Below are 12,010 nucleotides of genomic sequence, written 5' to 3'. Positions count from 1 at the left end.
GGTGATAGACCTGGGAAAGTGTCTTGTTAGGTGGTAGAAGAAGGGGGAGGAAATACTGAGCTAAGTGTACAGACATTCTTAGGCCTGGTTTATTTATTTATTTATTTTTTTATTGCTTAGGCCTGGTTTAAAAAAAAAAGGAAAAGTGCAGTTGTATATACTTTCTACTGTGTACTTGGTCTTCTAGCCAGTGTTTTCTTTATATATCAAAACAATCCATTCAAAATGCTGCTTCTTGATGGAAACTTTGGTAGAGTTTGGAAGCAGGCCCACAGCTTTTTAACTTTGGGAGAGAACTGGTGGCAAGTCAAGGGCAGACCCCCAAGGACCTATGTGGATCCTTCCCTTTGCTCTGGAGTCTTTTGCAAGTCTGGATAGGCCCTGATATTTGGTAAATGATTACACAGGACCAATTGCAATGAGTAAGGCTCCTGCCCATGGTGCATGGTGCATAGTAGGCACTGAGTCAATATCCGTTGGGTGAGTCTCGCTTCAGGTATGTGTTTCCCATGGGCCTGCCCAGTGATCATTGCTCATTCATTCATTCTTCAACAAGTGAGAGTGAAGTATGCAGAACATGCTCAGTATACTCTATGAAAACACAAAGATAAATGACAGTCTCCCTTAAAGGAATTTCTAAGCTGGTCACCATTCTCTTAATGCATATTCTAATTCTCACGGAAGTAAAACTCTGATGACTGCATGAAGCCAAAGGTAGCTCTTATCAGAACCATTTCTCTCTCTTTCATGCCTTGCAACATGTATGACATTCATTGATGAATTAGGATTTCATCAATTTCAAAGAAGACATAGTATCTGTGACCAGCAAATAACAAAATAAAATTTAAAAGCATAATCAGATGGGAATTAGGGAAAGACAAATTAAGAGACCATCTATACCCATCAAATTGGCAGAAATTGAAAAATCCGACCATACCAGATAAAGGTGAACTCCCGTTTACTGATACTGGGACTATGAGTTAGTACCATTTAGAGGAGGAAAATTTGACAGTATCTGGTACATATGAAGACACATAGATCTTGTGACTAAGCAAGGATAGTTCTGGTTATTTACCTTGCAGAAACCTTCACACGTGTGATAAGGAGCTATGTTCTGGAGAGATTAGTGTAGTCTCCTTTGTAAAAGCAAAAAGGAATCGATGTTTAACCACAGGAATGTGTACAAATTATGTTGTCATACAGTGAGCTACTACATTGTAACTACACTGTAATTAAAGCGAGTGAATCAAAGAACATTTGTCACCATAGATAAGTCTCAAAAACAACATTGGAAGGCAAAAGGTATTTATGGGAGAGTATGTATAGGATGATACATTCATTTGAAGTTTCATCTACGTGTAAACCACCATATATGGTTTACGGATACATACGTAAATGTAAAGGTACAAAATACCAGTTGACAAATACCAAATTCAGGAGTGGGTTATTTGTGCAGCTGGGAAATGGAGAGTGGTTCTAGTAGGCATCAAAGATGTCTGTAAAGTTTTCCATTAGACATAGGAAACAGAGTAGCTAAGAATCACGATCACTCATGTTATACTGAGTGTCAGGTATATTCTGAGTGCTTTAATGTGTGTTAATTCATCTGAAGCTCAGAAGTGCTCTGTGTTCTCAGCCTGCAGGTGGAGGAACTGAAAGGCCCATAATGACCTCTCCAAGGCCACAGAGCTAGGGAGCCGCAGAGAAACACCTCACCTAGGCATGGGCTCCAGAGCCCGTGCTTCTCACTGCTCTCAACATGTTCGTGTTCACTTGGCCAAAGCTGGGGGGTTGGGGAGTGGGAATGGTGCAGATGCATGTGTCAAATTGGTCTGTACACTTTTCTGTATACTTGAAATGTGTAACAAAGAATAGTCTGAATTTAGAGTATTGGTGGATGTGCTTGTTTTTCTTAAAAAACAAAAAAACAAAAAAACAAAAAAAAACAAAAAAAAAACTTTGTCCAGCAGGAAGCAATCAGGGAAGAATCCATAGAAGTAAGAAGCAGTTTACTCCAGAGGTTTTTTTTTTAGTTTTTTTTTTTTTTTTAAACATACCTCTTTGTTAACGAATAACAGTAAACCTCATTTCATGGTTGACATCCAAACGCCATTGTGTTGGAAGCTTCCTGTTGGGGTCAGTGAGGGGGACAAGCGTGGGTGCAGAGGGAAGGGGTGGTGGAGGCAGTAGGAGGGAGAGAGGAAGACATGGAGACAACAGAGCTCCATAGAAAGCAAAGAAGGTATTAATTTAGGGTTATGGAGTGGATTCTTCAGTTGATTATTTGTTTCAGCCTCAGAAACTCCCCCAAAAGTAAGTTATTTTACTTTGAAGAGCTAATACTGGCCACCTTGGTATGAGAAGCTCTGCTCAGTGCTTTACATGATTTACCTGTTTCAGTCTCAGCACAGGGTTATGATTAGATCTTGAGGTGAGTCTGAGTTGACAGAGGAAGTAACTTGTTTAGGGCCAGTTAGTGAGTGACACCTCTCTGATCCGAGCACAGAGTCCAAGCTCTCCAGCTCTGTTAACTGAATGGTTTCCAAGCACATTTCCTTGTTTCATTTGGAGCAGTTGGAGCAACTCTTTGAGGCAGACTTTCCTCGACTTGTAGCCATGCCATCGAGGAGCAGATGAAGTGTGGTCAGAGGATCAGAATAATGGCCTGGGGTCAAAAAGATGCATCATTTATCATTCCTTTAAGAAGGAAGGAAGAGGGCAGCCCTGGTGGCTTAGCAGTTTAGCGCTGCCTTCAGCCCAGGGTGTGATCCTGGAGACCCGGGTTCAAGTCCCACGTCGGGCTCCCTGCATGGAGCCTGCTTCTCCCTCTGCCTGTGTCTCTGCCTCTCTCTCTCTCTCTCTAATAAATAAGTAAAATCTTTAAAAAGAAAAAGAAGGAAGGAAGGAAGGTGTAAGTGACTTACCTAACTTTGCATTGTTTCACTTTTTAGACCTCACAGATTGCAGCAGAGAATATTGGAAGTGAGTTGCCACCTAGTGCCACTCGATTTAGGCTAGATATGCTGAAAAACAAAGCAAAGAGATCTTTAACAGAGTCTTTAGAAAGTATCTTATCCCGGGTAAGTAGCATAATTTCTCCTAATCTAAGTTAAAATCACTTTTTAAGAGGACATACGATTTAATTCTATGCCCTTATTTAAAAAAGTTTAAGTACCCTCTGTGTTCAACGTGGGGCTCAAAGTCATGAACCTGAGATGAGTTGCATGCTCTTCCAACTGAGCCAACCAGACACCCTCATTTCTTTGCTTTTGTGCCATCAGTGTGTGTTATAAAGTATAGAGGGGTAAAAACCTTTTTAATGTCCTCTCAGTCTTAAAGCAATGTTACCTACGTTTCAGTTTTGTTTTTGTTTTTTTTTTTTTTCAGTTTTTAACTTGAGTTAGGTTAAAAGAAATTTTCTTATATAGCATGGTATTTTTTGTTTCCCAAAAGGATGTTATTCATTGGCCAGTCTCTGTGAAGAGAATAGATTAGACGTAGTAAAGTGTGGGTCACATCCCCCTGAGTGCCACCAGGCACAGCTTAAAAAACCATTAACTGTCAGCCACTGCTGGTACGAGTCTGGAACTCTGTGGCGGGTCAGTGAACTGTGGCTCTCAGATCAGATGCCACCTACCTCCTGTTTTTGTAAATAAAGTTTTGGAAACAGAGCCATATGCATTCATTTATCTATATTCTTAGTTCTTTTGTGCAGAGTTGAGTAGTTGCCACAGACACCATATGGCCCACAAAGCCTAAGAGATTTATCTGGCCCTTTACAGACAGGTTTGCAGACTGCAGCTCTATATAGGAAGAGCGAAGTAAACATATACCCCAATCTGGGAGTTCCTTAAGAAATTACGTGCTGTGTGCTCCCCACCCTAGGGGTATAGATAACCTGTGGTGGCACTCCTGAGAAATCAGAGCTTGGTTTTCTTTCAAGGTGTCACACCTTTCTGGAGCTTGCAGTATCTTACAGAGGTGTTTTTGTTTTTGTTTTTGTTTTTTGTTTTTGATTTCATGAAACACTCCATCTGAACCAATAATGTTCTAGTTAAATTTTATTTTGTTTGACGGTTTTTCTCAGAATTTTGCAACATCCTTAAAATTAAAAACAATCCATTTGCAAAGCCAGGTGGCCACCTTTGAGAGCTCCCGAACAGATAGAATGTTGTCTGAGTGTCCTACAGCTGGTGTGTTGTGACAGCTTGGGACTCAGGGGAGAGAGGTGCTGAGTGTGTTTGCTTTAGTGCTTTCTTTTCTTCACAGATTGCCTCTTCTTCCTTCCGCCATCCCTGCCAAATGACTAATCCACAAGGTGTTCGGGAACATTTAGGTTGCTGTGCTATTAAAACAAAAAACAAAACCAAAATGTTGATTATCTTAATGCACATATGCGCTCAGCAGCTTTTCTCAGTAGATGCATTTTTCCTGAGATTGTTTAAATAGACCAAGCTGCCTCTACCTGATGCCTTTGCACAAGCCTAAGGGATCATAACTTGACTGCTTCTCTTTTGTAGGGTAATAAAGCCAGAGGCCTCCAGGAACATTCCGCCAGCCTGGATCTGGACAGCTCCATGTCTAGCACTTTAAGTAATATGAGCAAAGTAAGCACATTTCCCTTTCTGTGACTCCCTGAAGAAATCAGCAAATGGGTTGTGCTCATCTGCTGCCTACAGAGCCTACAGAAGGATTACAGGAAGCCCTGTATCTTACATCATGAAAAGTTTGGTGCTTGCAGACTTCTTGGTGCAGGGGGAGGGCTGGTCTTGCAGTTCTGTAACTTAAGAGTTTCACATAATAAAGCAGGTGGCCATTTGATAAGAAGCAAGATCACAATTTTAGACCACTAAGAGGTACTTTATCACAAAGCAATCAATGGACTTCTTGCCCAATTTTAAAAATAATTGAAAAAAATTGAAATTGGGAAAACCTCAAAAGTGAGTTTGTGAATTCCATGAAGTTTGCAACTTGAATTTTTTTTTTTTCAAGATTTTATTTATTCATGAGAGACAGAGAGAGAGAGAGAGGCAGAGACACAGGCAGAGGGAGAAGCAGGCTCCATGCAGGGAGCCTGATATGGGACTGGATCTCGGGACTCCAGGATCACGCCCTGGGCTGAAGGCAGGTGCTAAACCTCTGAGCCACCCAGGGATCCCGCAATTTGAATCTCTGAATGTACTTTTACATTTTGGCTGCCTCTGGGATTATAATTAAATATTACTGTTTTTATAAATAGATAATCAAGCTTCCCCCTTTGGGTCTGTCAGCAAGCACAGCTTTGTAATCATGAACAAGTCAACGGTTCTCTTAGGTACCAAACCTGCGTGTGTCCTTGTTTAAATTTCTTGCTTTCTAGGGCACTTAAGCATCTTCAGCTTTTTTTAACCACCAAAAAATGGATCTGGGGTTTGCACTAGGGAGGACAGCTTTCCTTCTGTTACCAAAGCTCCTCCAGATGCAAGAGAGAGGGAAGGGATGTGGAGGCCAGCTCCTGACCATAGAACTCAAGTTCTGAGTTTCCTCCTGAGGATGTGGCTTTCAAAGTTTTTAGACCATAGTCAACAGCAAGACACTCATTTAACATTGCGGAATGATTCATAAACACACATACGTACACACTTTGCATCCAGAATTAAAATCTCACAAAACAATATTTATCGCAAAGAACCTGGGGTACATATTGTTTTCTTTGGTTCTTTTTGATTTTAAAAATGTCCATGGTGGACCATTGAAATTGATACTACCACCTGCAACCTACTGCTTGCGAAACACTGCTTTAGAAGTGTGCTTACCACGTTCTCAGTTGCACCTTTAGTGGGTTTCTGGCGAAAATACAGATTCTGGTTCAGTGGGCCTGGGGTGGAGCCTGAAATGCCACATCTCTGACAAGCTCCAAGGTGGTGTCGATGCTGCAAATTTGTGGACTCCCTCTGGGGAGTGAGGCTCTAAACACCAGACTTCTAAATATGATTTTCTGAGTTAAAATCTAGTGGGATGGAGCATCATCTGACCTACATCCATTACATGCTGGCTTCTACCCCACAGTTTAAAGTTTGGAAATAGTATGGTTAATCTGCGACACACAGATGAGTGGAACAAAGCCCCTGCCCTTAGGAACTTACCTGGGAGGTGACAGATGCTCAAATAACACCAGCATCAGAGTGTAGAAGGAGCCCTGAGAGCTTAGAATAAGAGAAGGTGGTAACTTAGCTGTCCCAGGAGCAAGGGGAAGGGTAGTTATTTTCGATCAGTAGAACCAGAGAAAGTATGGGAGTGGGGGCAGTGATGCTTTTGAATTAGATTTTATTTTATTTTTAAAATTTATTTTTAAAGATTTTATTTATTCATGAGAGACACAGAGAGAAACAGAAAGGCAGAGACACAGGCAGAGGGAGAAGCAGGCTCCATGCAGGGAATCTGATGTGGGACTCGATCCCAGGTCCCCAGGACCACACCCTGGTCTGAAGGCGGCGCTAAACCGCCAAGCCACCGGGGCTGCCCTTGAATTAGATTTTAAAGGATAAGCATTACACCTGTGGAAATGGATGGGGAAGAGATTTTCCAGATCATTACAAGAAGATACTATGAAGAAGTTCATGTCACTCAAGTGACTTTTCTAGGAAGTCTTATTGTTTTGAATTCTTCAAAGCACAGATCTAGGAATATGCATGTAGCTTAAATTTCTAGGGTGATCCTAAGAGAAATGCAACTTTCAGAAGCTACCTGTTTGTATTGTGTATGGGAGTATCTGTGTGTGTACATCTTTACATCTTTTTTATGCTGAGATTGAGAAACTGTTTCAAAAATAAGCTAGTTTATGTAATTGGATCTTTGCCAATACACTGATCATCTAATTGTTGAGAAACATCCAAGTGGCCCTTTTAGCTAACTGATCCTTAGCTTCAAAGGATCAGTAATTTCATGTAATTTGGAGAGAAGTTAGTTGGGATAAACAGGTTTGCATAGCGGAAATTGTTTGCTGTGATATATTATCTTAGACAAAATTCTAAATCCTTAAAAGGATCATTAGAACTACAGAGTTTTGAAGAATGAAATATTCCATCTGTGTTTAAAGGTAATTAATTTAAAAAATTAAAAAAATAAAGGTAATTAATATTTTGTAGCATGTTGGGAATTAAATTTTTCCGATCTAATTCCTCCACAATTAAATGTATATAATCTCTCTCCCCTCGATAAATACGTTTCTAAAAATTAAAATCCTTAATACCTATCATCTGAAAGGCACTCAACTGTGTATCAGGTGAACACAATTTAGATTCTTCAGTCCATAATTAGATACATTCATTTCGTTTTACTCTTTCCATGTTGATTAATTTATCCCTTTTAGCAATTTCTTCAGGGGCTAGCTGATTTGTGGCCCCCCCCCCTTATTTTATATTTTTTGATTGGAAAGAATATATTGGCCACCAGCTACGTCCTGGGCACAGTGCTAAACATAGGATTGCTTACTTTGAAAAAGTATGCATCCTGAAAACCTGTAGTATTAAAGTATTGCCATGATTCTCAACAAATGTTGGCATTACCCACTCAGTAGATTCCTTGAGTACCTGATGCAATAACCTATACTTGTATAACATTTTACAGTGCACTTTCACTTGTATTCCCTTGCCTAATTCTTGAGACCTAATGAAATAAGTTTTCACTCTACCCTTTTATAGTTGAGAAAATTGGGGTACAGAGAGAAGTTAAGTGATTTGCTCTGAGCCGTGGCAGTGAGTGCCTAAAGAGAGATTCGTCCTATTCTAAGAATATTAGTTTTTAACCTCTGGGATCACCAAGTTAAATTTTAACATTAGAACAATATCAGAGAGTCTTAAGCATGTGGGCAGAACAGGTATGAACGCACTCAGCAAGATAAAGAACTTCTTGATCTGCGCAGACAAGTTCAACGAGACCCTGCGTGCTACTTAAAAGCACAGTAGAGTCTTTTACAGAGCGAAGGGGTTATTTGCGGCTTCACTTACAACAGCTAAGTCCTTCCACTTGGATTTGGGCAGGTTTCCCCATTTGTGCAGCAGCCTAGCATTTGGTCTCTGATAAGCAGGCACTTAGTGGGCCTTCGTTTCCTTATATTTGTTGGTGGCCTCTAGATGGTGTTACAGTCAGATGTGTTTCCTGCCACTGAGATTCCCCGTGATATGCCTGACCTGCTGTCCCTCTGCCACCAGGAGCCATCTGTGTGTGAAAAAGAGGCCTTGCCCGCCTCTGAGAGCTCCTTCAGGCTCCTCGGCTCCTCAGATGACCTGTCCAGTGACTCGGAGAGCCATCCCGCGGAAGAGCCTGCCCCACTGTCGCCCCAGCAGAGCTTCCGAAGGCGCGCGAACACCCTGAGTCATGTCCCTGTGGAGTCCCAGGAGCCTCCGGAGCCAGCTCGGGGGTCTCCAGGTGTCTCCCAAAGGAAACTTATGAGGTATCACTCAGTGAGCACAGAGACGCCTCATGACCAAAAGTAAGATTTGTTTAAGAAATGTGATTTTGTTGTATAAATAGCTGGGGCATATCTGTTGTTAATCAGGCGTGTTTGTTGGGTGAGAGAGAAACTTGAGTCAGGTTCTACTGGGGGCTTACAGAGCTGACACCTGCCTCCCGCACCTTCCTCCCATGGGGACTCTGTGATGTGAGGGACCCTTGTTACGTGCTCAAGTAGCAAGTGCAAGTGTCAGGAGGAAGCAGGTAAAATGGAGCAGAAATGACCCTCTAATTGGGTAGTAATCACTGCTCAAGCAGCGTGAGAGGCAGGAGCTCTGAGGACAAGTAGCAGAGGGGGTGGGCAGGTGAGTCCTCATCTGGAAACCCAGATTCTTTAAGTGGTGGGGTGGAGATGCGGCCTTCAGTTCATGAACGCATCGCATGATGCGCGTGAGAGGCAACGTGGGTGCCTCTGCTGGCTGCACAGCCTTGGGTTCTGGTCCTCGCTCTGTCCTGAGCTGGTTGTGACCTGGGCACATCTGCTTAGCTTCTCTGTGTAGCAGAATCGAATAGGTGTTTTCTAAAATTTCCTTCAGTGTGAGAACTCTTAGTGTCTGCTAACCAGATTTACGAAGTTTAATAATTTGGCTCGGATGAGCCGTTGGAATTTCCTGGTTGTAGAGATGGGTAAGCAGCAGAGAGGCAGGTCTCCTGGTTCCTTCTGGGGTCCCTTGGCAATTCATTTGACCCTAAACATCAGAGACTATAGACGGTCACAGAGTTATCAATAACTTTAAAAATCTCTTAAGATCCCTCACTTCCTAAATCTGGATAAGGGCCGCACCTGTGTAGAGTTGCTGCTGGCCTTGCACGTACGAGCATCAGGGGGCTCATGCACGTGTAATGCCGAGTCTGTATGGAGGTGTTGGAAGTGTTTTGGGTGAAGAAATGAAACCATATGTAACAGAGCCCCTCAGCTTCATTTCCAGTCAGCCATTGAAAATCATGATGGTTTTCAAGAATTCAGCTGCATAACTCTGATCCCAAAGCAGGACGCATGCCAGAAGCTGGTATTTAATATGTGACATCTTAGACAGAAATAATTTGAGGGTTTATAGGGTTCTTGTCGTGTTCTTAAAACCCTGTATGCCCATTCCTTCTTTTTTTTTGCCTCTCTGCTGTGTCCCCAGCCCTCTGTTTCTGGCATTTTCAGTGATCGTGGACACATTCCTGTCTAGAGGTTCCCAGTTCTCTGGCTAGGCCTTCAGTTTCACACGAGCAGAGGTGGTAGGAAAGGCGTATCCCTGACAGTACATTTCCCTTCTTGCCAGGAATGCAGCTTCCTAGTGGGTCGTGCTGGACAGGGGAGGGGAGGCTGGAAGGAGCCGCCTCCCCGTCTCTCATACCTGTTTTGCTTCCTGCTCCTCGTTTATGCAAAAGAAATGAGACCTTGAATTCAAGGCAGGTTATTGTTCATTTTTTCCCTCATTTATGCAAAAGAAATGAGACCTTGAATTCAAGGCAGGTTATTCATTTTAAAGAGCAATGTATCTTAAAAACCATGGATTTTGTTATACTTTCCTTTGCTTTTGGTTTCAATGAGAAACAAAAAGGAAATTGCTGTCAGTTTCTAAAAGGGGAAGAGAGGAACAAGTACTATGGGGTGCATACATGTGTCAGAAATGGTCAAGAATGACTTTTCGCAGTCCTTTTTTTTTTTTTTTTTTTTTTAACTGAAAACTACCTTTACCAGTGAGACAGTGGATACAGAAGAGAAGAGCAGTCCTCTGGCTCTGTGACAGCTGGTGTTCAAGCGGACACCGGCAGCCTAGCCCATTCTTGCCTGTGTCCTCCTTGACCCCCCTGAAATCCCCCCTCTGCGACCCACTTTGGGTCCCCCACGGGTCCCCTCCTCTTCCCGCTAATCGCCCTGCCTTCTCTCTAATTGCTATTTAGTGTGCATCATCCACCTGTGGGCGAGCCTAAAAGTTGCTCAGGTCAGTCTTCAGCTCCTGCTCCTCCACCTCGTCTTAACCCCTCCGCCTCCTCGCCAAATTTTTTTAAGTACCTAAAACATAGCTCAAGTGGAGAACAAAGTGGGAATGCTGTGCCGAAGAGGTGAGCACACTCACACGGCAAGTTCAGTGTCGTTTGTCTTCATCTTGCACAGAGATGATATGCTGCATGGCGGGAGAGGACCCAGGGCCACCGCTTGTGCGTGTGTTTGCGTGCTTGTCTGATTTTGGTTTTACTGTTTTCAGTCTATCATCTGAACTGACTTGATTTACTATTGATTAATTACTATCGTCAGGTCTTGATGTCAAGCCGCCTCTTATATACTTACTTTCCCCTATCTCTGTCCGGTGTGTGCACACACGTGTGTGCACAATCATATGTACACAGTTTTTTAACAAAAATTGTGTTTGTCCATTTACACTGTGCTATGGGCCAAATCAGAAATTTCCTCATGAATTCAGGAAAATTATTTTTTTCCTTTTGAAAGTGAAAGTCATTTTGGAAGATGGACTGATTTTCTTGTTATGTTTTTATTTTATTCTGGCAAGAATGCGTAACGTGAGATCTGCACTCTTAACACTTTTTTAAAGTGCACAGCACACGATTGTTAACTACAGGCACGATGTTGCACAGCAGATCACTAGAGCTTATTATGTTGCATAACTGAATGGTTTTTGAATTATTTCATTGATTCCATTCACTTAAAATAGAATTTTGTTTACTGAATACAGAGGTTAAATCTCATTTGTAAACTTTTAAATTTCTCACCTGGTTTAATTTTCTTAGCATGAGAACTTAAGTGTTTATTTTAAAGCTTATATTTTATACTTTTTATGTTTGTATTTCTTTTATCCTAAACTCTCTTCTCAACCAAACTCTCAGCATCTCCTACCGTAATGCCCTGCGGAAAAAACTTCATTCTTCTTCCTCTGTGCCAAATTTTCTAAAATTTCTGGCTCCTGTAGATGAAAATAACACCTCTGACTTTATGAACACGAAAAGGTAGGGTTTAATTTAGATATATCAAGTCTGGGTAGAAGTGTTAAATTATTGATACACAGGGATTTTTCAGCCAATTTTTTTGACACTCAAAAAATAATTTTAGCTAAATCGATTGTATCTTCCTTTTTACACCTTCTTACTGAATGTTGCTTTAAAAACATCATCCTGTTCTCTAATTTTGCCTAGGAGTAGTTTATTAATGTGGTGTTTTCAGAAGATTCAAGGAAATCTTAACGTGTTCTCTAAGTGGTAGCAGATGTGGTGGTGGTAAATAAGTTGGGATGTCTGACCTGTGAGTTAAGGTGATCATTTAGTTGTGTGTACGTGGGTGTAAATCACAAGGCCTTCCCCAAGTTATCCTGTGAATAGGAAGATCACTGACCAGACTATATGATATGTGTTGATAAATACACTCTGTTTTGTAGTTTAAAAAATATAAATGTTAAAATTGATGTCATCAGCAAGTGACCATGTAATTATTGCCTCGATGACTCTGCGTAATCTAACTTTTTTCATTTTGGGGGCCGTCTGCAGAGATGCAGACCTATGCTGAGAAATT

The 12,010-nt window shown here is 41.7% G+C and overlaps 1 protein-coding gene across 8 annotated transcripts in view; it reads left to right on the top strand.

The window, feature by feature from the left end:
* Window positions 1–12,010, top strand: part of TBC1D1 (TBC1 domain family member 1) — a 237,908-nt gene that overhangs the window by 141,344 nt on the left and 84,554 nt on the right. For 5 of the 8 annotated variants that reach the window (XM_025438017.3, XM_025438021.3, XM_025438023.3 and 2 more), the window contains 5 exons: window positions 2,952–3,080; window positions 4,521–4,607; window positions 8,193–8,473; window positions 10,390–10,551; window positions 11,332–11,451. In XM_025438017.3, the coding sequence (XP_025293802.1) occupies window positions 2,952–3,080; window positions 4,521–4,607; window positions 8,193–8,473; window positions 10,390–10,551; window positions 11,332–11,451 (779 nt within the window). The remainder of the gene's footprint in view (window positions 1–2,951; window positions 3,081–4,520; window positions 4,608–8,192; window positions 8,474–10,389; window positions 10,552–11,331; window positions 11,452–12,010) is intronic. The other 3 variants (XM_025438020.3, XM_049108698.1, XM_025438018.3) reach the window with 2 other exon arrangements.

The sequence above is a fragment of the Canis lupus genome, chromosome 3, assembly GCF_003254725.2.
Source record: "Canis lupus dingo isolate Sandy chromosome 3, ASM325472v2, whole genome shotgun sequence".
Classification (NCBI taxonomy): domain Eukaryota; kingdom Metazoa; phylum Chordata; class Mammalia; order Carnivora; family Canidae; genus Canis; species Canis lupus.
The sequence above is the reverse complement of the archived record's forward strand: the minus strand, read 5'-3'. Positions and strand labels throughout refer to the sequence as shown.